The sequence below is a fragment of the Lithobates pipiens genome, unplaced genomic scaffold (assembly GCF_037356315.1).
Source record: "Lithobates pipiens isolate NorthernLeopardFrog02 unplaced genomic scaffold, aLitPip1_a1.2 Scaffold_23, whole genome shotgun sequence".
NCBI lineage: Eukaryota > Metazoa > Chordata > Amphibia > Anura > Ranidae > Lithobates > Lithobates pipiens.
In genome coordinates this window covers 59,151,543-59,174,275 of record NW_027507785.1, presented here as the reverse complement: position 1 = coordinate 59,174,275, position 22,733 = coordinate 59,151,543, and the positions used below count along the sequence as shown (strand labels likewise).

At 44.5% G+C, this 22,733-nt stretch overlaps 1 protein-coding gene across 1 annotated transcript; it reads right to left on the bottom strand.

Annotated features, from left to right (window-relative positions):
* Window positions 1-845: 845 nt before the first annotated feature.
* Window positions 846-21,127, bottom strand: RPN1 (ribophorin I). Its single transcript, XM_077451710.1, has 9 exons — window positions 20,795-21,127; window positions 13,740-13,798; window positions 11,439-11,745; window positions 10,990-11,199; window positions 7,907-8,099; window positions 7,604-7,703; window positions 5,838-6,096; window positions 3,749-3,994; window positions 846-1,945 (listed from the first exon to the last, which is right to left on the bottom strand). The coding sequence occupies exons 1-9, from the start codon at window positions 21,101-21,103 to the stop codon at window positions 1,763-1,765; spliced, it is 1,866 nt and encodes a 621-aa protein (XP_077307836.1). The 5' UTR covers window positions 21,104-21,127; the 3' UTR covers window positions 846-1,762.
* Window positions 21,128-22,733: the final 1,606 nt, after the last annotated feature.

The following is a 22,733-nucleotide window of genomic DNA, read 5'->3' as shown; positions in this document are numbered from 1 at the left end:
CTGAGTGACAGTCCTGTACAGACCACAGCCGCCACTTAGAAGCTGTAGGTCCTCTCCCGAGTCGAATATCCTGCCGCCACTATGATCCTCACAGCAAGACAAGGGCGGGAGGTGCTACAGAGCAGAGTCTTTTCAAATTAACAAACGAGTGCTCACATGCTTGTTGACATAGAAAGTAGGGCAGCTCCCACCCTCCATCCAGATCTGCAACACCTCCCGCCCCTTGCCCTGCTGTGAGAACAGGTGCAGCTGGAAGGGAAACTCTTGACGAGATAAGTGTGATAAGTACCTTTGCCCTGCTGAAGGTAGAACAGGGGGAGGCTTGCATTGAAAGGGGCACTGCAATGTGAAGGGGAAACTAGGGCACTGTGTGACTGCTTTAGGCGAGAGGGGACTATGATGTAAAGATTGACTATGGACACTGATGTAAAAAGGGGACTGATGTTAAGAGGGTTGTGATGTGAAGTGTGGGGGGGGGGGGGGGGGGGGAAACTGATGTAAAGGGTTCTATGATGTGAAGAGTAGGCTAAAGACACTTCTGTATGGGGAGAGGGGGGCTGTGATATGAGGGAACTGTTTTAAAAAGGTGGTGATGTGAAGGGCGGTCTCGGGACACCGATGTAAACAGAGGGAGTATGATGTGAAGGGCAGGCTAAAAAAAAAAAAAAAAAGACACTCATGTATAGGGTGGAGATGTGATGCGTTCTACTGCAAACATGCGATTCGAACCTCTGCCAAAAGAACACATTACTGGCCGGCCCTCCATAAAGTTTCAATTCAAGACCCCCGGTCTACTGCAATTATATGAATGTCATTCCTTCAACATATAAAATAACTGAGCCATGTCATCCACAATCCCTTCTTTATTTCCTTTTGGTCACACAAACAAAAGACCAACATTAGGATCTTTAACAGTTTACCAATAAGCATACATTTTTTTTTCTTTTTTTTTTTTAAATGGTGCCTGGCTGGCTGTTCATGTAAAAAACAAAAAACAAAAAAACGCTCTCCTTGTAACCGAGTGGCACCACCACTTTTATTATTACACACAAAATGTGGAATATGTTTGTACTGAATTATCAGCATTAGAATTCTAACTTGGACAGAAAAAAATAAAATAAAATTGAAGTCTCCTTTCTCAAGTTCCCCCATTAAACCCCCCCCAGAATTATCACAATCCCCTGCGGGTAATTTTAGACACGCACTTCATAATGATATTTACAGTCAAATTGTTATGGAAGGAAGTAATGGATGTGTTTAGCGTCCATTAGCCAATCAGCAGCTGACATGTCATGGAAGCCAGGGGCATTTTTAGCCTCTTTGTTAAGTTTACTGTGGGACAGACTGGCGTTTAAAAAAAAAAAAAAAAAAAAAAAAAAAGAAGAAGAAGATGGCAGAACACTACCTTCCAGCAAAAGTAAAAAAAAATAAAAAAAAATTTATATAAGGGGATAAGGAAATCGCAAAAGAAAAATAAGAGCATGATGTTGATTGGATATGAGTATTGCACATCATCGTGCCCTAATCTCACAAGCAGTTTTACTTTTTTTTTTTTTTTATTTAATGCAGGAAAGGACAAAGCTTTGGAATTCAGGGGTCATTACAATCTATAGAGCCAGCAAGCTCTATTGAGGACATAAGCCTGAGGAGCACCTAGAGAGGCCTGCAGAACTCACAGTCAGAGGGGGATGTTAGTCAGGCACAGTTTGATTTTTGGCTCCATGGTTTGTCCAGACCTGCTTTAATGAAAATATCTGGGCTATTACAATGCGTCTAAAATGTTGTCGACTTTGTTGACCAGCTCCTGGCGCTTGTTGGCGTGCTGCTTCTCGCTCTCTATGTAATTGTCCTTTTTCAGCTTGCCAGCGACCAGACGTTCAGCTTCTGAAGAAGATTTGAGCACGATCTCCTTTACTTGACTGTCGAGCTTCTGAATCTCTGCAACCTGTGGGCAGTCATAAGACACATCTAGGTGAGCCGGACATTTTACATGAGAAGAATCGAGCTGTTTTTAACCACTTCAATACAGGCCACTTTAACCCCCCCCCCCCTTCTGCCATTTTTCATCGCTCTCACACTTCAAATGACAATTGCGCAGTCATGCAACATTGTACTCATATGAAATTTTTATCTTTGAGACATGCAACACTTTTATAATACAAAGATACACGGTCTCAAAAACAAACACACACAAAAAAAAAAACCCCGCCCCCCCTCCGGCGATTGTGAAGTAATACAAGAAACTGTGCTATACTCGGTGCATACTAACAACCATGAGCAACACAAAAAAAAAAAAAAAAAATGTGAACACTGTATCCATATGATAAATTTGAGAAAAATAGAGCTCTCTCTTGATAATATTTAATCACCACTGGGTTTTTTTTTGCTAAACAAAATGGAAAAAAAAAAAAAAATTAAAAAAAAAAAAAATTAACACACACACACACACATCTTTCTGCTGTAAAATTTGGCAAATAAGTAATTTTTCTTCTGCAGTGATGGGGCAGTGAAAATGCCCATCATCACAGAAAAGCCAGTTATTGGCTTTCCTTTCCTCAGACACTTGTAGTGCTTTTGTTTACATTTGATCAGCTGTAACTGGACACAGCTGATCACAAGGTAAAGAGCCTACGTCATCAGCTCTTTACTGCGTCCAAGGACACAGTGCATCAATGATTGCTGCGCACACCCAAAGGGAAAAACGTGTGCAGCAAGAATGGGAGGACGTCATGACATCCTCCCAGAACAAGGAATGGTCCTGCCCGAACGTCATGCTACAATGCGGTGGGCAGGAAGCCGTTAAAAAGAGCATATTCATGGGGCCTGTGCATGTTAATGCCCACCCTAACCACCTAATACTCCCTTCCACAGTGCCCTACCAACTGCTCCTTCTTTAATGACTACCTCTGCAAAGTAACAGGTGATGGATGTCAAAACTTGGGGGGGGAAATGACATCAGCCCCATGTTATAAGACATCCTGCTGCATTGAGAGATGGTAACATTCACAGCCATACCTAGAAGGGCTGGGTATATTGTGGTTATACACAAAGAGGGAGAGCTGGGCAGACCTGTGAGGGAGAGTATAGGATGGATGGACGCAGGATTTATAGAGACCCAGTCACCAACTTAACACTGCAGGTAAACATAGAAAAATTAAGAGTTTTAAAATGCACACTTAAAAATAAGGATAGGTTCACCTTTTTAGAGCATGTTACCCAGATAATTCAGGCCTAACATGCTCCAGACACCACACACACTTCCTGCGACAGCAGGTAGGTTATCTTCTCCCCCCAGCTGCCTGCTCTGACATGTGGAAAATAGTACAGTCATGTGGGGCTCCACCCACATGGCTGCATCATTCATTCACAGCGATCTGTGAATGAGAGAACTACAAGTACAGCTATTGCGACTGAAGGCTTGTAGTTCTCAATAGACTGCAAGGGAGCTGATGAGCAGTTCATTTTCAAGCCCTGCAGCTTTTACAAACACAGCCCTTATCAAAATAGGTATGGGCAAAAAAGCTACAGGACTTGTCTGCAGGATCCTGGAATTGCACCCTACAAGCCAACAGGAACAAATCTGCTGTAGGAGTCTTCACTCATTGGCTACCCCCTTCACCAGCATGTCCCCCCGTGCCCTACCCAAGGGATCAGAATGCTTTACACACACTCCTAGACCAAAAGTGGCACTTTCTACCATGCCATAAATAAAAAATAAATAAAAAAATAAAAATAAAAAAAAAATCACCTTATCACATAGGTCTGAGCCTTCCGCTTTCAGTTTGGCTTGCAGAGATGCAATTTCATTAGTCAGGTTCTTGTGATCCAACTCTAAAGTTTTCTTGCCGCTGTTCAAACCGGAAATATCTCGGAACTGTTTATATTTATTCACGGCTTCATCAAAGTGACGGTACAGGCCGAGCCTCTTGTTCACCAGGGTAAGGATCTGCTCGGTAATACAAGCCACTTTCATCTTTGCTTCTACTGCGGGGTCCTAAAGAGATAAAAGAAAGAAGAAAGTGATAAAACCACACAGGCATATTTTGGGCCTTTCCATGTCCTGTAGAAACAAACTTGAGGCCTCAGGGAAAAATATATCCTAAAGCCCCTTTCACAAGGGACAGACTCTCTTGCTCAGCAGGGGATCTCTCCGCTGATCACTGCCGAGCAGGCAGATGATAGGTCCGTGAACGGTCACTCATGCAGAGTGGACAGACCACTCTCCTCTATGGGCCACCGGATGTAAAAACGGACAGCCGCCTCTATTTAACCCCAACTGCCATCTGATCTGAACAGATGGCGAACATATCCTCATCCATCTGTTTTTTGGTGGCTCGGAGTGGATGTAGGCGGGTGTAAAATGCACACGTCAGTTTACACCCGCTGCTCCATAGAGAAGCACCTGAACAACCGACAGACGGACGGACCTGTTCGGAACAGCCGTGTGAAAGGGGCCTAAATCTATCCACGTGCCAAAGACACGTAGGAAGGCAGGCAATTACCCTTGTCTAAATTGGCCCTAGTATATTTACGAATGCCAGCTAGGGCCTTAAAGCGGAGCTCCACTGCCTAAATTTTTTTTTTTTTTTTTTAAATGCAATGACATCGAGTCATAACTAATTAGTACTCACTTGTCCCATTTTATAAGTCTTTACCATATCGATTTTAGCTATATAAATGAAGTTATATAGCAGTGATGGTGAACCTTGGCACCCCAGATGTTTTGGAACTACATTTCCCATGATGCTCTTGCACTCTGCAGTGTAGCGGAGCATCATGGGAAATGTAGTTTCAAAACATCTGGAGTGCCAAGGTTCGCCATCACTGTTATATAGCATCTGTTCTGTGGTTTTCATCTTGCCTGTGGGCATGTGAAGCCCACAGGCATCCTCTTCCGGGATAAAGTGTCACTTTAGTCCCAGCATGCACTGTGCGCTGTTCTTTCAATCTCGCGCATGCGCAGCGACGTCAATTCGGAGCGCAGACAACAGCTCAGGCCACCGCACTGACTCCTGGGAACCATGACACAAGCTCCCAGGAGACAGTGCGGATAGGGGATATTGCAAAATAGCCGCAATATCCCCGCCCATATCCGTGATCACATACACAGGAAGTCCAGCATATCAGCAGAAAAAATAAAAAAACACCACTACCGTTTTGGATAGCTGAAAGTTAGTATATGCATTTTAGATTACATTCTTAAATCGGGTGGAGCTCCGCTTTAAATTGGAAGGATAGGGCCTGATGTAAACGTCCCCTATGTAAACTCTCGGCACTATATAAGATGCCTGTAATAAATTATATTTAGCTGTAGAACTGATGTAGGTGCGAGACTGCAAGGATTGAACACCTATTTATAAAATCTGCCACATAAGCTAGAGAGATTGAGATGCTGCTCAGGTTACAATACACATGGCTACATGGTCTTTCTGCCAAGTTTGGCAATCTATGCAAAATGTTTAAACTTCAAAATCAAAGGATAGATTCCCCTCAGGTTTCCATGCTCTGTCCTCATGTTTGTAGGCACAGGGTATGGGAATGCCTAGAATGCACTTGTATGGCTCCTTTGTCACTTTTTTGTTACAATTTTCCATTTGTAAAGATTCCTCTACTCTTCCCCCAAGGCCCCCCCCCCCCCCCCCCCAAAAAAAAACACCACTGCATATATTTCTTCCTGCTCTCCAAAAGTAGTCCGATACAGCCAAGTGTGGTACAAAGAAACACAACTGACCAGAACCAGCTGGTACATAGAACACAACAGGATGCAGCGAAGTTTGGAGTGGAAAGGTAGTAATAAGCGGTGAATTCACGAGAAGTGGAGAGGAGCGATTACAAACCTTAGTGATGGAGAAGTCCAGCCTGACGTAGAGGATGACTGTAAAGAAGAGGATGTAGAAGGCTCCAACCACCAGCAGAGGCTCCTGGAGCATCAGGATCTTGTTGAAAGTGTAATGGATGACTACATCCTGGATGTGCTGTTCAACCAGATTGTTCTTGTAAGCCACAATAACTGGACGACCAAACGTGTCAAGATACGTGTAGTGCAGCTCATTGGGGGCTTTATTTACATCATATGGGTAGTCCACATGGATATTTCTAAAAAGACAACAAAATAAACTTAAAACTGCTGAACACAAGCAGAAGACAAAATAGGATTTTTGTAGTTACCATAAAATCCTTTTGAGGTCCACTGAGGAACAGAACTCGATAAAGTGATTGTAAAGGTTCGGTTTTTATACAACAGATCAGAACTACCTCCACTGTGCAGCTCGTTTTGCACAGAACGGCCCCGATCGTCCTTTTCTGGCATCCACCGGCAGCCCTTGCGGCTACTCCCTGTGTCAAATGACCCCCTAGGAGAAGCACTCTCCCGGGGTGGGAGTTTGGGGGGGGGGGGGGGGGGTGTTAATGCGCAGGCACGCTCCCGAGTCCAGTATTTGCGTCCATAGACACGAATGGCAGACTCAGCCCTGCCCCCCGCATCACAGGAGTTTACAGCCCATTTAAAAGCGGAAACGTCACACTCTCAAAATGAACATTGACCATTTTTAATACTTATGCTGCATGCATTAGTAAAACAGATATTTACTTGGGTTTTTGCATATTTCTTCCTGGTTACTTCCTAGTTTCTTGTCTAGGCAAATGTCATACATCCCAGGAGGCTCCTGAAGGTTAGGATGGGTTCTCTCAGCTAAGAACAACCTCCTGCTTGCATGCCTGAGATGAGGGCAGGTGGATTCCAGGAGGTAAATGTTACACAAATCGTCTGCCCTTACTGAAGATGGCCACAGCCATAAATGCTAGGCAGTATTTTTCTAAGTGATTTCTCAAGAAAAAGCATGGAGGAGTTTGCTTTGAATATTAAAAACAACAAATTGAACAGCAGTTTTGCTTTGTGGTTGTCAGATGCAGTGTAGTTCTGCTGCAACCCAAGCAGCAATATAACCCTAGGTAAGTGGAACATTACCTACATCAACTTGATAAAAAAATATAAAGTGCTTTATCAAGGAACATCCATTCCTCAATACTTATGCTACCAAAATTAGTGCTGTAAATTGTCTCCAGCATTTCTGCCGTTTTTTTGCCGGAGGACGCCATTTGCGCTGAAGCCCAGAGCTCCAGTAAATCTTTAGGATGCCTGCAGATCAGCCTAAATTTTTGGCATAGTGCCGAAAAAGAGAGCTACTGAGCGTGTGCAGAGCAGGGTGAGACCGTATTATTCAATTTTTTTTTATTTTATTTTTTTACAATATAGGCACTTATTTTTAATGTTTTACATTAGCAAAAGTTGCCAGTCTGAAGTCATCTAGCACAATTTAATTTTATGATTAAAGTTGCACTTTAATCAAGCGGTGTCCCTCGGATCAGTGGTTCTCAACCTCAGTCCTCAAGTACCCCCAACGGGCCATGTTTTCAGGTTTTCCTTTATTTTGCCCAGCTGCTTTAAGTCAATATCAATGACAAAGTCATTTTATCCAAGGGAAGTTCCAAAAACTAGGGCTGTTGTACGCGAGGACTAAGGTTGACAACCACTGCCTCAGACAATAAAAAGTAATATATTACAGGAAAATAATTTATGCAGTTAGACAATAGAATGTCTTACTTTGCGCCTTCAGGTAAGATGATTTTAACGGTCAGTGAATCCAAAAGTTGCTCATCAAACACGTGGTCAATGAAACGCATCTTCAGAGCATACTGATCACCTGTGGAAGGGGACACCAGAATGAAACCAGACTGCTGGTGGCAACACAATCCTATGATCTGGGCACCTCAGCAAACGCCTATAAAAAAACTCATTACAACAGCTTATGTCTCAAATTCTACTAATCCTTGTTAGCTGAAGTCTGAATGCTATGAAGCAGTACAGACAGTTAAGTGCCCAATACAAGATTTAATTCAGACTCACCGAGGTTGTAGAGGTATTCATAACTTGGTAGGTTGTATCCAACCATGTAATGCGTTTTCCAGCCACCGAACAGTGGGAATCTGGGCCGGATCTCCATCTCCACGGAGTCCTCAAGAATTAAGAGGTGGCTCGTGGAGATATTTCCGATCTCATCCCTGTAATATACATCCTGGGCAGCAGCGGGCAGGATGGTCTGGAAGGAGAAAAAAAAAAAAAAACTACTTGTAAGCAAAATAATTACGCCAAGAAGTGGGACCCCAGAGTTAAAGCTCCAGGCACAAAAACTAAATCTGAACACACTCATCACCCACAAAATAAAAAGGGAGTACAAGCCTCAAATTTTTGTAATTTTATCTTCTCATGTGACAACACTGAAGAAATGACACTTTGCTACAATGTAAAGTAGTGAGCGTAGAGCTTAACAGTGTAAATTTGCTGTCCCCTCAAAATAACTCAACACACAGCCATTAATGTCTAAAATGCTGGAAACAAAAAAAAAAAATAAAAAAAAAAAAAATGTCCAAATTGGGATCAATTAGCCATTTTCCTCCCTGGTGTCACGTGACTCGTTAGTGTTACAAGGGAAGAATTGCTGTGCTACATTAAGATGGCCTAGGCCAGGTATATGCAATTAGCGAGCCTCCAGCTGTTGCAGAACTACAAGTCCCATGAGGCATAGCAAGATTGACAGCCACAAGCATGACACTCAGTGGCATGATGGGAGTTTTGCAACAGCTGGAGGTCCACTAATTGCATATCCCTGACCTAAGCTATAAGAAGTTTGCCAAGACCCTGAAACTGAGCTGCAGCATGGTGGCCAAGACCATACTGCAGTTTAACAGGACAGGTTCCACTCAGAACAGGCCTCGCCATGGTCGACCAAAGTTGAGTGCACGTACTCAGTCATATCCAGAGGTTGTCTTTGGGAAAGTGCTGCCAGAGGTTGTGGGGGAGGGGGGGGGGAGGGGCCTGTCAGTGCTCAGACCATATGCCACACACACACTGCATCAAATTGGTCCGCATGGCTGTCGTCCCAGAAGGAAGCCTCTTCTAAAGATGATGCACAAAAAAGCCTGCAGTTTGCTGAAGACAAGCAGACTAAGGTCATGGATTACTGGAACCATATCCTGTGGTCTGATGAGACCAAAATAAATGTATTTGGTTCAGATGGTGTGAAGCGTGTGTGGCAGCAACCAGGTGAGGAGTACAAAGACAAGTGTGTCTTGCCTACAGTCAAGCATGGTGGTGGGGGTGTCATGGTCTGGGGCTGCATGAGTGCTGCCGGCACTGGGGAGCTACAGATCATTGAGGAAACCATGAATGCCAACATGTACTGTGACATACTGAAGCAGAGCATGATCCCCTCCCTTCAGAGACTGGGCCGCAGGGCAGTATTCCAACATAACGACCCCAAACACCTCCAAAACTACCACTGCCTTAATAAAGAAGCTGAGGGTAAAGGTGATGGACTGGCCAAACATGTCTCCAGTCTAAAACCCCACTGAGCATCTGTGGGGCATCCGCAAAACGGAAGGTGGAGGAGCGCAAGGTCTCCAACATCCACCAGCTCTGTGATGTCATCATGGAGGAGTGGAAAAGGACTCCAGTGGCAACCTGTGAAGCTCTGGTGACCTCCATGCCCAAGAGGGTTAAGGTAGTGCTGGAAAATAATGGTGGCCACACAAAATATTAAATCTTTGGGCCCAATTTGGATATTTTCACTTAGGGGTGTACTCACTTTTGTTGCCAGTGGTTTAGACCTTAATGGCTGCGTGTCGAGTTATTTTGAGGGGACAGCAAATTTACACTGTTATACAAGCTGTACACTTGAAAAGAACAGGCTGTTACTTGTCATACGACTTCAGTCCAGTTGCCAAGTGTGAATGGAGACTTACTGGACAGGGCTGATAATGATGCTTGACATTTTAGTACAAGAGACACGGGGGAGGGGTTTATCTACTGAGGGCCAGTTCACACCATAGAAATGCAGTCCGCATACATTCTCAGATGCTTTTCTGCATGCGCGTTTTTGATGCAGTCCAGTGCATTTTTTCCTCCTTTTTTTTTCTTAACCTTGCATAAAAGGACATGTGCGTTCCAGTGCATTTTGATTTGTGTTCCAGTACAGGAGAAAAAATACAGCATGTTCTACTTTTTTTCCTGGGACTGCACTGGTGTGATCTATGCCATTGAAAACCATATAACCTACTTTCCATGCGTGTTTGATGCAGAAAAATAAATAAACGCACTGGACTGCATGTGAAGTGAACTGGCCCTAAAGGCAAATCCACTGTGCACTACAAATGCACTTGGAAGTGCAGTCGCTGTAGATCTGAGGGGGACATGCAAGGAAAACAGCATTTTTTACTTGCACATGATTAGATGATAGAAATTAGCAGAGCTTCCCCTCAGATCGATAGCGATTGCACTTCCAAGTGCAATTGTAGTGCACAGTGGATTTTCCTTTAGTAAATAAACCTTACAGTGTTGTCTGCTCACTAAAGAGGTCAATAACTCACTGCATTTCTGGTATAAAAAAAAAAAATCTTTACTTGCTGCATTTTTTAATAGACAAAGCACACAGAAGATGATGTAAATGTACTACAAATATTAAAGTAGAAGTTCACCCAAAACCTAACCAAGGCCCATTTTACAATTGTGTGACTTAAAGTTGAGCGATTTTGCAGCAACTTGAAGAAACTCCTGTGTAATCTTGAGGTCTATGGACCTTATGTCGCACAAAAGTCGAACCCACAAAAAAAAAAAAAATAAATAAAAAAAAAAAAAATAAAAAACCCCACGCATGGAACTGCATCTGGTGTGAACCAGCACTAAATAAAAAACGTAAACAAAATTGGATTTCCAGACTCAGATGTAGGGATTCAGTAATCTGAGTTGCTAAAGTGACCCATTATTCCTCTTGCAGCATCTCAGGTTCTCTAGGGTAGAGAGCAATATAGAGCTTACAACTGCCTCTCTGCACAGGTAATGAGATCGCAAAAGACATAGTAAAAGGAGTGGAAGTGACCTTTTCTTTTACAAAAAGAGGCGATTGCAGTTCACAGATGTCCTCCATTTCTTACCTTAAAGGATTTGACAGAAGAAATGCCGCTGTCTGGCTGTCTCTGGTAGTCGTATCTGGAGAAGGGACCTTTCAGATTGGCTCCTGTGTGCTTTAAGTCAACGGTCTCCTCAACTGCAATGTTACCCCAGTGGGAGACTTCGATAAGGCGGGTCATGCTGGTAATTGTCAGGAAGGGGCTGTTGTTCTCATAGTGAATCTTCATGGGGTCCTGAAGAAGAATTGGAGAAGGTCAATGTCCTCTGATGGGAACACAAACAATAAAACCCAGCAAGCGTTCAAACCCTTTCCTTACTTTATCCAGAAAGGAAAAAATAAAATAAATAGTTCTCCTGTATACACTTAACTGCATATCCCCACTGCAAGTAATCTCGGTTGCAAGTAACATATTCAATATGAACAGACAGCAATGCAGAAGAGATCTACATATCATGCTGAAAAGGCACTTACATGACTCCAGGCAGGGATGTCCTTGAATGGACCATACTCAATAGTGTCATCAGATCGGGATGGGTTTCCCAGCTTGGTGTAGCTCTCAACATTTCTTGATGCCAGCTTAACACGTGTGGTTTGGGATGTGGTGGCGTATGGAGAGTAGAAGTAATGGTTTCCTTCAAAGGTGACAAACTGCTTCTCAGCCTGTGTGATCTGGGTGGGGTAAGGCTGCAGGACATGTGAATAAACGGCCTCAATGATGACCTTGGTCTTGGCTCCAGGGGACAGAGATGACGGAAGGCTGACTGAATATTGTTTTCCTCTATTGAAAAAGGAATATTTATTATAAACAAATCAAACGCCCAGATTAATAAGCAGTTTAAGCAATAATAAACCCCCCCCCCCCCCCCCCCCCGACCAATTTTCAGCTTTCAGCGCTGGTCGCACTTGTGTGGTCATGCAACGCTGTACCCAAACAAAAATGTTATAATTTTGTTTCCACAAATAGAGCTTTCTTTTGGTGGTATTTGATCACCACTGGGGTTATTTTTTGCTAAACAAAAAAAAAGATAATTAAATTCAAAATGTTGTTTCGGTTATAAAAGTGTTGTAAATACATTTTCTCCTTCACTGATGGGCATTAATATGCAGCACTGATGGGTACTGATAGATGGCTCCAATAGGCAGCACTGATGAGGAGGCACTGGAAGGCATTATGGGCACGGTGGGCATCCTCGGGGGGTCTGCACTGATAATCTTTAATAAGGGGGGGGGGTGCATTTATTTATTTTTTCCTTGGGCGCTGCGATCAGATTGCGAATGTAATGTCAGGCTCTTGCAGACTGTCAGTACACTGTCTGCCTGTACCTCCGATACAGGCATGCAGTCACTTAAGTTCATGAAGCTCAGTGGACTACAAGAACACTCACCAGTGCCCTCGCAGTTTGAGAACTACAAACAGATAAATTTCAGGAAGTAAATGCTACATTTGGGTTACCGTATATACTCGAGTATAAGCCGAGATTTTCAGCCTCTTTTTTGAGGCTGAAAGTGCCCCCTCGGCTTATACTCGAGTCACCGCTGTCTGACTGCTCGATCAGCGTATCGAGCAGACAGACGGCGGACATTAAAATTCAAAAGCCGCGCCTCCTTCTCCGCCTCCGCCTGTGATAGGCGGAACACTGAATTTCCCAGCAGTCAGTGTTCCGCCTATCACGGACATCCGTTCATTCTCATACTACGGACGAGTATGAGAGGATGTCCGTGATAGGCGGAACACAGGCTGCTGGGAAATTGAGTGTTCCGCCTATCACAGGCGGAGGACGGAGGCGCAGCTTTTGAATCGTAGAATGGCCGCCGAGAAGAGCGGCGATCCATCGGCACGACACGGGACGGAGGAGGCACGGGGCGGAGGAGGCACGGGACAGAGGAGGCACGGGACAGAGGAGGCACGGGACACCGGAAGGCACGGGACAGAGGAGGCACGGGACAGAGGAGGCACGGGACAGAGGAGGCTCGGGACGACGGCGGCTCGGGACGGAGGCTTGGGACACAGGTAGGCTGGACACACACACAAGGCTGCACGGACACACACACACACACACACACAGGGATGGATGGATGGATGGATACACACACACACACACACACACACACAGGGATGGATGGATGGATGAATACACACACACACACACACACACACACACACACACACACAGGGATGGATGGATACACACACAGGGATGGATGGACGGATGGATGGATGGACACACACACAGGGATGGATGGACGGACACACACACAGGGATGGACGGACACACAGGGATGGACAGCCATGTCTCACCCTCGGCTTATACACGAGTCAATAAGTTTTCCAGTTTTTTGGGGGTAAATTGGGGGCCTCGGCTTATATTCGGGTCGGCCTATACTCGAGTATATACGGTATGTAATTAGCAGACCTCCAGCTATTGCCCCATCATGTGTGCTTTGTGAATGGCACAGTGGCATGAGGAAGGAGGGGGGAACTTACAAGCAACCTTGTCACAGTGAGGTCTCCTGGAAATGGGGACAAGTACCTGTCAAAAACAGGTATCCGCTCTCTTCCCCCCCCCCAAAAAGTGCCTAATGTGGACGGGAGAAAACAAGCTTCCCCCCTTCGGGTAGAGCTGCACATTAAGTTAGCTAATAAAAGGGTATCACTTGGACACCAAACTTTCTGAAATTCCAGTTTAGAAATGGAAGGCAAATCCTGACAGCTTTTTTAGCCATGGGATACATTTCTCTTGGTCAATAAATCTTTCCCTTCATTATACTTACTTTTTCCCTTTCAGCTCTTGCACCTCCAGGTAACCATCCTCCTCCTCTTCTCCCTTCACCTGTAGAAAACCAAAGCAAGGAAAAAACATTAACCCAAAAATATAAAAAAACAAAGAACTCCATTAAAAAACAAACAACGTAACAAAAAAATAAATAAACCAAAAAAACAAAAAACAAAACAAAAAATCTGATGTTGGCTTTGTGGAGAAAGGCCACCTAAATGCTAAGTGGCCATAGACAAAATAACTGCACCCAAACAGATATTTCAGGATTGGTTGGACACTCCCTGGTCAATTCACTCACCGACTTATACTGAGAGCCCCACCGGTTTGCGAAAGTGAAAGCCTCTAAAATCTGAAGAGAGGGGGATATTGGGTCAGCCATTGGCCCCTTGTATGGGCCGGAAAAAAGGGACAATGTCCCTGCAAAGAGCCCCCCTTCCCACCCACTGCGCCTTCATCCATCACAGCCAGTGTTCTGGCAAAAACGGTCCCCCCCCCCATCGGATAGTGTCCGGCCCGTACTGCGCAGGCGCAGCGCTTGCACAGTACGGAGAACTATGAGAGTCCGAAAGTCTCCGAAGATGAACGGCGCCTGCACACTGAGTCCAGGTTCAAACCCCACCATCCAAGTGGGGATACGGTAGCACTTAGTTAAAGGGCCGCTCGCCACTCTTTGGGCACGGCCTCGCTTGGCAATTTTTTATTCTAACTATGACCACTTGGATGGTGGGGCTTGAACCTGGACTCATTTTTCGGAAACTTTTGGAGTCTCCTTGTCCTCCGTACTGTGCAAGCGCAGTACAGGGCAGACACTATCCGATGGGGACAGTATTTGACACAACACCGGCACTGTTTGGGGACATGTGCATCACTTGGTCATGTGACAGTGCTCGGGAATAACGATTTAGCCTGCTCTGCATTATGACCAAATCAAAAAAGATATTATATTATATTTTCAGGTTGGCGATAACTGTGAGCTTATGTGTCTAGATGAAAGCATAAAAAAATAAAAAATAAAAAGAAGGAAGAAGGTGGTGATAAACTACTTGGAAGATAAAATAAGTCAGCTACATTTTCATTAATACAGAAAAATAATGACTACCCACCCAAAGCAAAAATAATGTTCATTAACCGAACATTAATGGCCAAACTTTATATACAGGGAAGGGTTAAAACTTGTCAGTTTATTTTTTGCACTCTGTCTTGTTAGGAAGAGACCTAAAGGAAAAACTCCCCATCCCAGGCGGGCAACACAAGGGAAAATAAATAATTTACAAAAAGGTGGTGAGGGGGAATAGCCTCTTGCACGGTCGTTGGTACAGAAGACCAAACTGAAAACTAACATGTTTTATTCGGCGACGAGAACAAAAAAAAAATAATAATAAATAAATAAAACCCCACACACTTGTTTGTAGCAGCCTCCCCAGCACTCCCTAATTAATTACTTACCTGAGCCTCATCTCTCTCCTGAATGGAGGAGGCATAGCAGCGGCACCATTGGCTCCCACGGCTGTCAAAAGTTATTCAGCCAATCGGGGATCCATGTCTGAATGGATAGACGAAGCTCTGACTCTGCTCGGGTGCCCCCATAGAAAGCAGCTGGCTGTGGGGGCATTTGATAGGGAGGGAGGGGCCAGGACTAGCAAAGAGACCTGAGAAGAGAAGGATCTGGGCTGCTCTGTGCAAAACCAACTGCAAGTATAACTTTTTTTATTTTATTTATTTATTTAAATAACAAATGAGACTTTACAATCACTTTAAAATGGGGTTGGCAACAGTTTGATTATGGCCATGTGATGGGTAGATGGTGTCCTAGCCAAGCAGATCCTCTGCCAGACGCAGTTTTAAACACCCCCATATGAAGTGTGCTGAAGGACAGTGGCTCTCAACCTCAGTCCTGAAGTACCCCCCAATGGGCCATGTTTTGGGAACTTCCCTTCAGATAAAATAGCTCTTATCAATACCACGTCAATGATATTGATTTAAAAAGCAGCTGTGCGAAGTAAAGGAAAACCTGAAAACATGGCCTGTTGGTACTTGAGGACTGAGGTTGAGAGCCACTGGTGTAGGGAAGCTACAGCGAAACCAAGAACTATTCTGCTGTGCTGGTGCCCACGACTACCCTTGTGCATTCAAACTTGGCACTTGTATGTGACATCATTAACTCCAGGGATGGGTGCGAGAGGTGTATTGTGTGTACCACCACTTCCCTGCACCGCCATGCATATTATGATGACAACGGCTGTAAGATGATATTACTGGGGCTCCCCACTGACCACAAATGTAAGCAAAGCATTATGTTGAGTGTGTTGGGCTGTTAAACTGACAGGTAACCCCCCCCCCCTCCCCCCGGTGATCTATGGTTTATTTTTGTGCCTTTATTTTAGATCTCCACTTCTATGGAGTTGGCTACTCCTGCTTTAAAATAAGGCGAGGAGTTAATATGATCAATATATGCGACCCAAGCCTGAAAATTACTGCCAACAAGTGGTCAATCAGCTCAGCAGCTTTAGACTAAAATCACAAAAACACACACAAAACAAAACAAAAAAAAAAAAACACAACACACACACACATGCACACGCAGTAATACAAGTCCAAAAATTCATCATTCTAAACATAAAAAGGAGGAAGCAGAACTTCTGAGCACAAAATTCCCCAACATCGGGGCTTGAAAGACAAAAGAAAAACAATTTCCTTTTTTTTTTTTTTTTTTTTTATTATGCCTTTTAACTATTTATAGTGAGAAATATTACAATTATTTCCATCTGCCAAATCCTAAGCCAGCAAGCATGAAGTGAAGTGTTGCAGAGCTCTGAGTGGATGACGGGACAGGGAGGAGGTGGGGCTGGTGAGCAGGAAGTGAGTGGCTGTGCTGACGTGTCACAATCCTACAGAGCAGCCGGGAGATACGGAAGAGTCCCAGAGGGGAGGGAGCCGTCACTGTGCACAAAGGCTTACTATCACATCGCTGTGCATACGGTGCCAGACTCCCCCGGGACTCAATCAGTCCTACCGACATCAGAACCCCCCCAAAACTATATTACCATCACATTGCTGTGTAAACCATATCAGACACCCGTACACAGCTCCAAAGAGTTACCCCGCTGTGCTAGGTCCTAAGAGTCAGAACTTTTGGAGAGGGAAACTTCCACAAAAATAAAAATAAAAAAAATACACAGACGTGGGCTCTACTTGGCACCATACTCACTAAATGGTCAACTATGACATGAAACATAAGTTATACCGCTCATCACACAACCATGTCGATTAAAAATGATTCCACAAACAGACACCCCCCCCAAATTCCCAGCACCCCCAGAATGCAAGTCTGTCGGTCATTCCACTGCCATGTACAATGTGCTGGGCACACCCCCCCAGACTGCCACCTACCTCAGCCTTCCCACCCCAGGGTTTAGCCTACCACTCCCCACAACATCACCCCCCCCCCCCATCCAAAAAAGGAAGAAGTAAAACATCTTAAAACACTACAAGTCTGCCATGTATGTAAGTGCCCTCCGCTGTACAGACAAGTCGACTTTACCAACACCCCGAGAGCAAAAAGCAAACAATGCAATATAATCCCAACACAATAGAAGCCGCTGCCATTGCCAAGCTCTGAAAATGCTAATTTCCAGGCTGCAATGTTCATGCAACAACCTATGGTTCCTGTAATAAATATCCAGGTGAGGACACAAATGTCTGGCTCTAGAGAGGTGTGTGTTCCGGCACCTCTTCTGCAAATGCCAATTTCCTGGCTGTCACACTGATCCGCTAGTTTCAAAACTTTGCGCCTAAAGCTGGTCATACCGCATCCCCCCCCCCTCCCCCATTCAGCCAAATAAATAAAACACACACACACACACACACACACACACGAGAGACTTCTCCAGCCACCCAAAAAAAAAAAAAAAAAAAAAGGTAGATGATGGAATTCCCCCCCCTCCCAACCCCACTGGGGCACTACATTCTGGCAGCAGCACCGGCACATGTCTGGGCACTGGCTGATTCGGGAATGTTACCAACAACATGTCCCTCCAACAGTAGACAATTTGAGCGGGGAAGGCCACACACACACACACTAATATTTGGTCAGTCCTTGCTGAACCGTCTGACTTTCGATCATTAGTGGCTGCCTTTACCTGGAACAGGCATGCAAGTAAGGTGGTGTGACTGTACAGACATGTTCTGGGTCTGTATACTAGCCAGACACCCAGAGGTCACACTGATGCGCCGCAAAACGGATTCAACTCGCACTGCGGATTCAGGAGCAGCTCCAGTGTAATGTGGTGCAGGAACCTCCTGGAGTCCACAGCATGCTGTTTCCATTCAAGTCTGTGGAGCTACAAATCGCATCAGATACACACTACATACATGTCAAAATCCTTCATAGACACTCGCGTGTCTTTCACTTGTCATGGGATTCCCAGCTTTCTGAAACAGATCAAAAATCATTTCAATGTGAGCCAGGGCTACATTGTTGAAGCCGCAGGATGGAAATGAAAAGTGGGAGGACAGCAAAGGCAGCCTCTAATTTGGTGCATGTTACTGGATCACCAAGAACAAGAAGTTGAGCCCCATCACTCTTCTGCTGCTCAACACACACATTGATCAGCTTCTATAACTCAGATATGGATCCCACTAGACCTGTGAAGGTATGCGGTGGTATCTGGCACCAAGCCGTCAGTAGCAGATCCTTCAAGTCCTGTAAGTTGCAAGGTGGGGACTCCATGGATCGGACTTGTTTTCCCAGCACATCCCTCAGATGCTCGATGGACTGAGAGCTGGAGAATTTGGAGGCCAAGTCAACACTTCAAGCCATTCTTGAATTCATCAGACCAAGCTACCTTCTTCCAATGCTCCGTGGTCCAGTTCTGATGCTCAAGTGCCCATTGTAGGTACTTTTGTGCTGTGGACACGGGTCAGCATGGGCACCCTGACCGGTCTGCGGCTACACAGCCCCCCCCCATACACCACAAACTGCGATGCTCTGTGTGTTCTGACACCTTTCAAAACCAGCATTGCCCTTTCCAGCAATTTGATCTACAGTAGCTCTTATATTGGAAGGCTGCAGTGGTGGCCCGTCCATAAGGGGTGCAGCCCCCTTAATCCACATGCAGGGTGCATGGATTCCATGGAGTTGCTCTGACCCAGTCGTCCACCAATTACAATTTGTCCCTCGTCATAGTCCCCTAAATCCTTACACTTGCCCATTTCTTCTACTTTTAAACACATAAACTTCAAGAACATGTCCACTTCCCACCCACTTTCAGATGCTATTATAAACAGATTAAAGAGGAAGTAAACCCTGGTGGGTTTTACTTCCTCTTTATTTCCCTGCAAAGGTAAAGCAGAATGGGCTACTATACATCACTTACCTGAAACCGAAGCCCGCGATGTCACCCCTGTCCCCACTAGCGGCGAGCGTCCATCTTCACCCCTCTTCCTTGCGTGGCTGCAAACTGCGTCTCTGTGACTGGCCGGAGTTGTGAGATGTCACTCCTGCGCATGGCAGCCGCCAGTCATGGCATCACCCCCTATTAGAAACGCACAATCTGCCCTTTCTAAAGCGCACATGAGCCGTAGACATCGACGCACGGCTTTTTTTCGTAGATATCTCCTAAACTGTGGAGGTTTAGGAGATATTTCCAGCACCTACAGGTGAGCCTTAATATAGGACTTACCTGTAGGTAAGAGTGGTTGTACAACCACTTTAATGGTAGTCACAATGTTATGGCCGATTGTTGATATATAGTTATATAAAAAAAAAAAAAAAAAAAAATGTATGTGTATATATATATATATATATATATTTGGATAGCATAGGGAAGGGTTGACACCCCTGTAATGTTTGTTTTGCTGTCTGTGATCCGATTCAGAAGATTTCACCTCACTTTCTGTCCCAAATGACAATTTAAAGCGGAGGTCCGCCAAATTAAAAAAAAAAAAAAAAAAAAATGTTTAAAGTCAGTAGCTACAAATACTGCAGCTGCTGACTTAATAAAAGACACTTACCTCTCCCAGGGCGCCCGCGATGATGTCGGCACCCGAAGCTGATCTGCTGCCATCCCCGGTAAGGGAATCAGGAAGTGACGCCTTGCGGCATCACAGCGCGGTTCCCTACTGCGCATGCGTGACTCGTGCTGTGCGATCCCACTGGTCCCTGCTGTCTTCTGGGATCTGTGTTTCTCCCAGAAGACGGGGGGGAGGGGCAGAGGAGGCACCAGACATGGCGTATATATCCGCGCAAGTGGGAGCAAATACCTGGAGGAGGATTCCGAAAAGCTGAAGTTCTATTTTTTGGGCAGAACTATGCTTTAATTTTGGGTTGTTGTGGAAATTAGAGATTTGGTGATAAAGCTTCAGTGGAGACACCTTCTTCCTCCCCCGATATCTTTAACAGGAGTGAATTTCCCTTCCTACAGGGGAGATTTCCTCTCACTTCCTGTTGTCTCCCCCCATTTTATAATGTTAGACGTTTGTAGCGCACATCATTTTTTTTTTTTTTTTTTTTTTTTATTTATTATTATTGTGTGTATTTTTTTGAGAAAAAAAAAAAAAAAATATATATATATATATATATATATATATATATATATATATATATATATATATATATATATAAATACAGTGTGTGTTAAATATAAACTATAACATTGACATACACACTGTATTATTATATATAATTATACAGATTTTTATATTATATATATATATATATATATATATATATATATATATATATATATATATATATAAAAAATACAGTGTGTATGTCATATATATATATATATATATATATATATATATATATATATAAATCTGTATAATTATATATATAATAATACAGTGTGTATGTCAATGTTATAGTTTGATTAGGATATCATTTTTATTACAAAAAAAAATGTATACCTCTCTCTCAAAGCTCAAGCCATGACATGACATTAGCATATAAGCACTGTAATTTATATATTACAGTGTTTATAAACACACAACACACCCCCCCCCCCCCCCAATACAGTTTACATTCTCCCCTCCCCGGTATATACTTACCCCCAGGAAGGCCAGGTGTCGGACCAGCTCGGGCTCCAGGGCCACCAGGAAGGAGTGAGCGGCTCCAGGTCCCGGGTTGGACAGCTTCACCTCGGCCGTCACTTTAGCCAGGTGGCTGCCGATGTCCACAGTGCGCTTCACATCCTCATTGACGAGCTCCTGAGCCCCGCAAAGGGCGGACAGGCCGAGCAGGAAGAAAAGGGCGCCGATGGCGGGACGCTCCATGACTGAGGCTGGGAGGATGGAGGCGGATAGTGCCGGGTCACTCACTTCCTTGTCAGGGGGAGCCTCTGCTGGCCACTCATTCATCCGCCAAAAGCGGGGAGGGGGGGGGGAGAGCCAAGATGGCTGCCGGAGGACCCCTCCTCGCGTAACCTGGAAACCGAGGGCTGTCTATAAAGATGCCTGATCAAGAAAAATACAAAATTCTTTGCTGCGAAGGTCACAGCGTACAAGTTTAATTTACAGGCAATTACGGTAAAACAGAAGAGGATTTCGAAGCGTGCTAGAAATATGCTACTTCGTTTAATAGATGAGAAACGTGTCTTTTTTTTATCAGGCACGCAAAGGACAGCTTCCTGTGTGGCGAGGTGAAGCGTCTTTGGTTACCAGCAGTCTAGAGCTGAGCTGTCCAAATCAGAGGGAGAGGGGGAGGAGCCGAGCTGTCCAAATCACAGGGAGGGGGAGGGGCCGAGCTGTCCAAATCAGAGGGAGGGGGAAGAGCTTCCACATACACGCTGATTTATCAAAGTGTCATAGGGAGGAACTCACTGGTTCAGTTTTAACTGGAGCTGTACTAAAATTATAAACTTAACCACTTCAGGCCCCCCTTCCTGACCAGAGCACTTTTTGCGTTTCGCCACTGCGCCGCTGTAACTGACAATTGCGCGGTCGTGCGACGTGGCCCCCCAAACAAAATTTACATCCTTTTTCCCCCACGAATAGAGCTTTCTTTTGGCGGTATTTGATCACCTCTGCGGCTTTTATTTTTTGCGCTATAAACAAAAAAAGAGCGACAACTGTGAAAAAAAGCTATTTTTTTTGTGTTTTGCTATAATAAATATCCCCCAAAAATACATTTAAAAGTTTTTTTTTTTTTCCTTAGTTTAGGCCGATATGTATTCTACATATTTTTGGTAAATAAATAAATAAAATCGCAATAAATGTATATTGATTGGTTTGTGCAAAAGTTATAGCGTCTACAAAATAGGGAATAGATTTATGGCATTTTTACTATTATTCTTTTTTTATTAGTAGTAATGGCGGTGATCTGCGATTTTTATCATGACTGCGACATCATGGCGGACACATCAGACACTTTTGACACTATTTTGGGACCATTGTCATTTATACAGCAATCACTGCTATACATATGCACTGATCACTGTGTAAATGACACTGGCAGTGAATGTGGTTAACCACTAGGGGGCGATGAAGGGATTAGGTGTGTCCTATGGAGTGATTCTAACTGTGGGGGGGATGGGCTACCTAGGACCTAACAGCGGTCACTGCTCCCGGTGACAAGGGGCAGTAGATCTCTGTCATGACACAAGGTAGAACGGGGAAATGCCTTGTTTACAAAGGCATCTGCTCGTTCTTCCGCTCCGTGACACAATCGCACGGCACCTGCGGACATCGAGTCCGCAGGAACGGTCACGGAGGCCGCGGCGCGCGCACCCACAATGCCAAGATTTAAAGGGGGGGCGTACCTGTACACCCATTTGCCCAGCCGTGCCATTGTGCCGACGGACATCGTCGTCTGCTGGTCGGCTATTGGTTAAAGTGATTACATAAAGGTTCGTTTTTTATTTTCTAAATAGGTTCCTTTAAGCTAGTGCATTGTTGGTTCACTTACCTTTTCCTTCGATTTCCCTTCTAAATTTTTTTTTTTATTGTTTTTGTTTTCTTTGTCTGAATTTCTCACTTCCTGTTCCTCCTC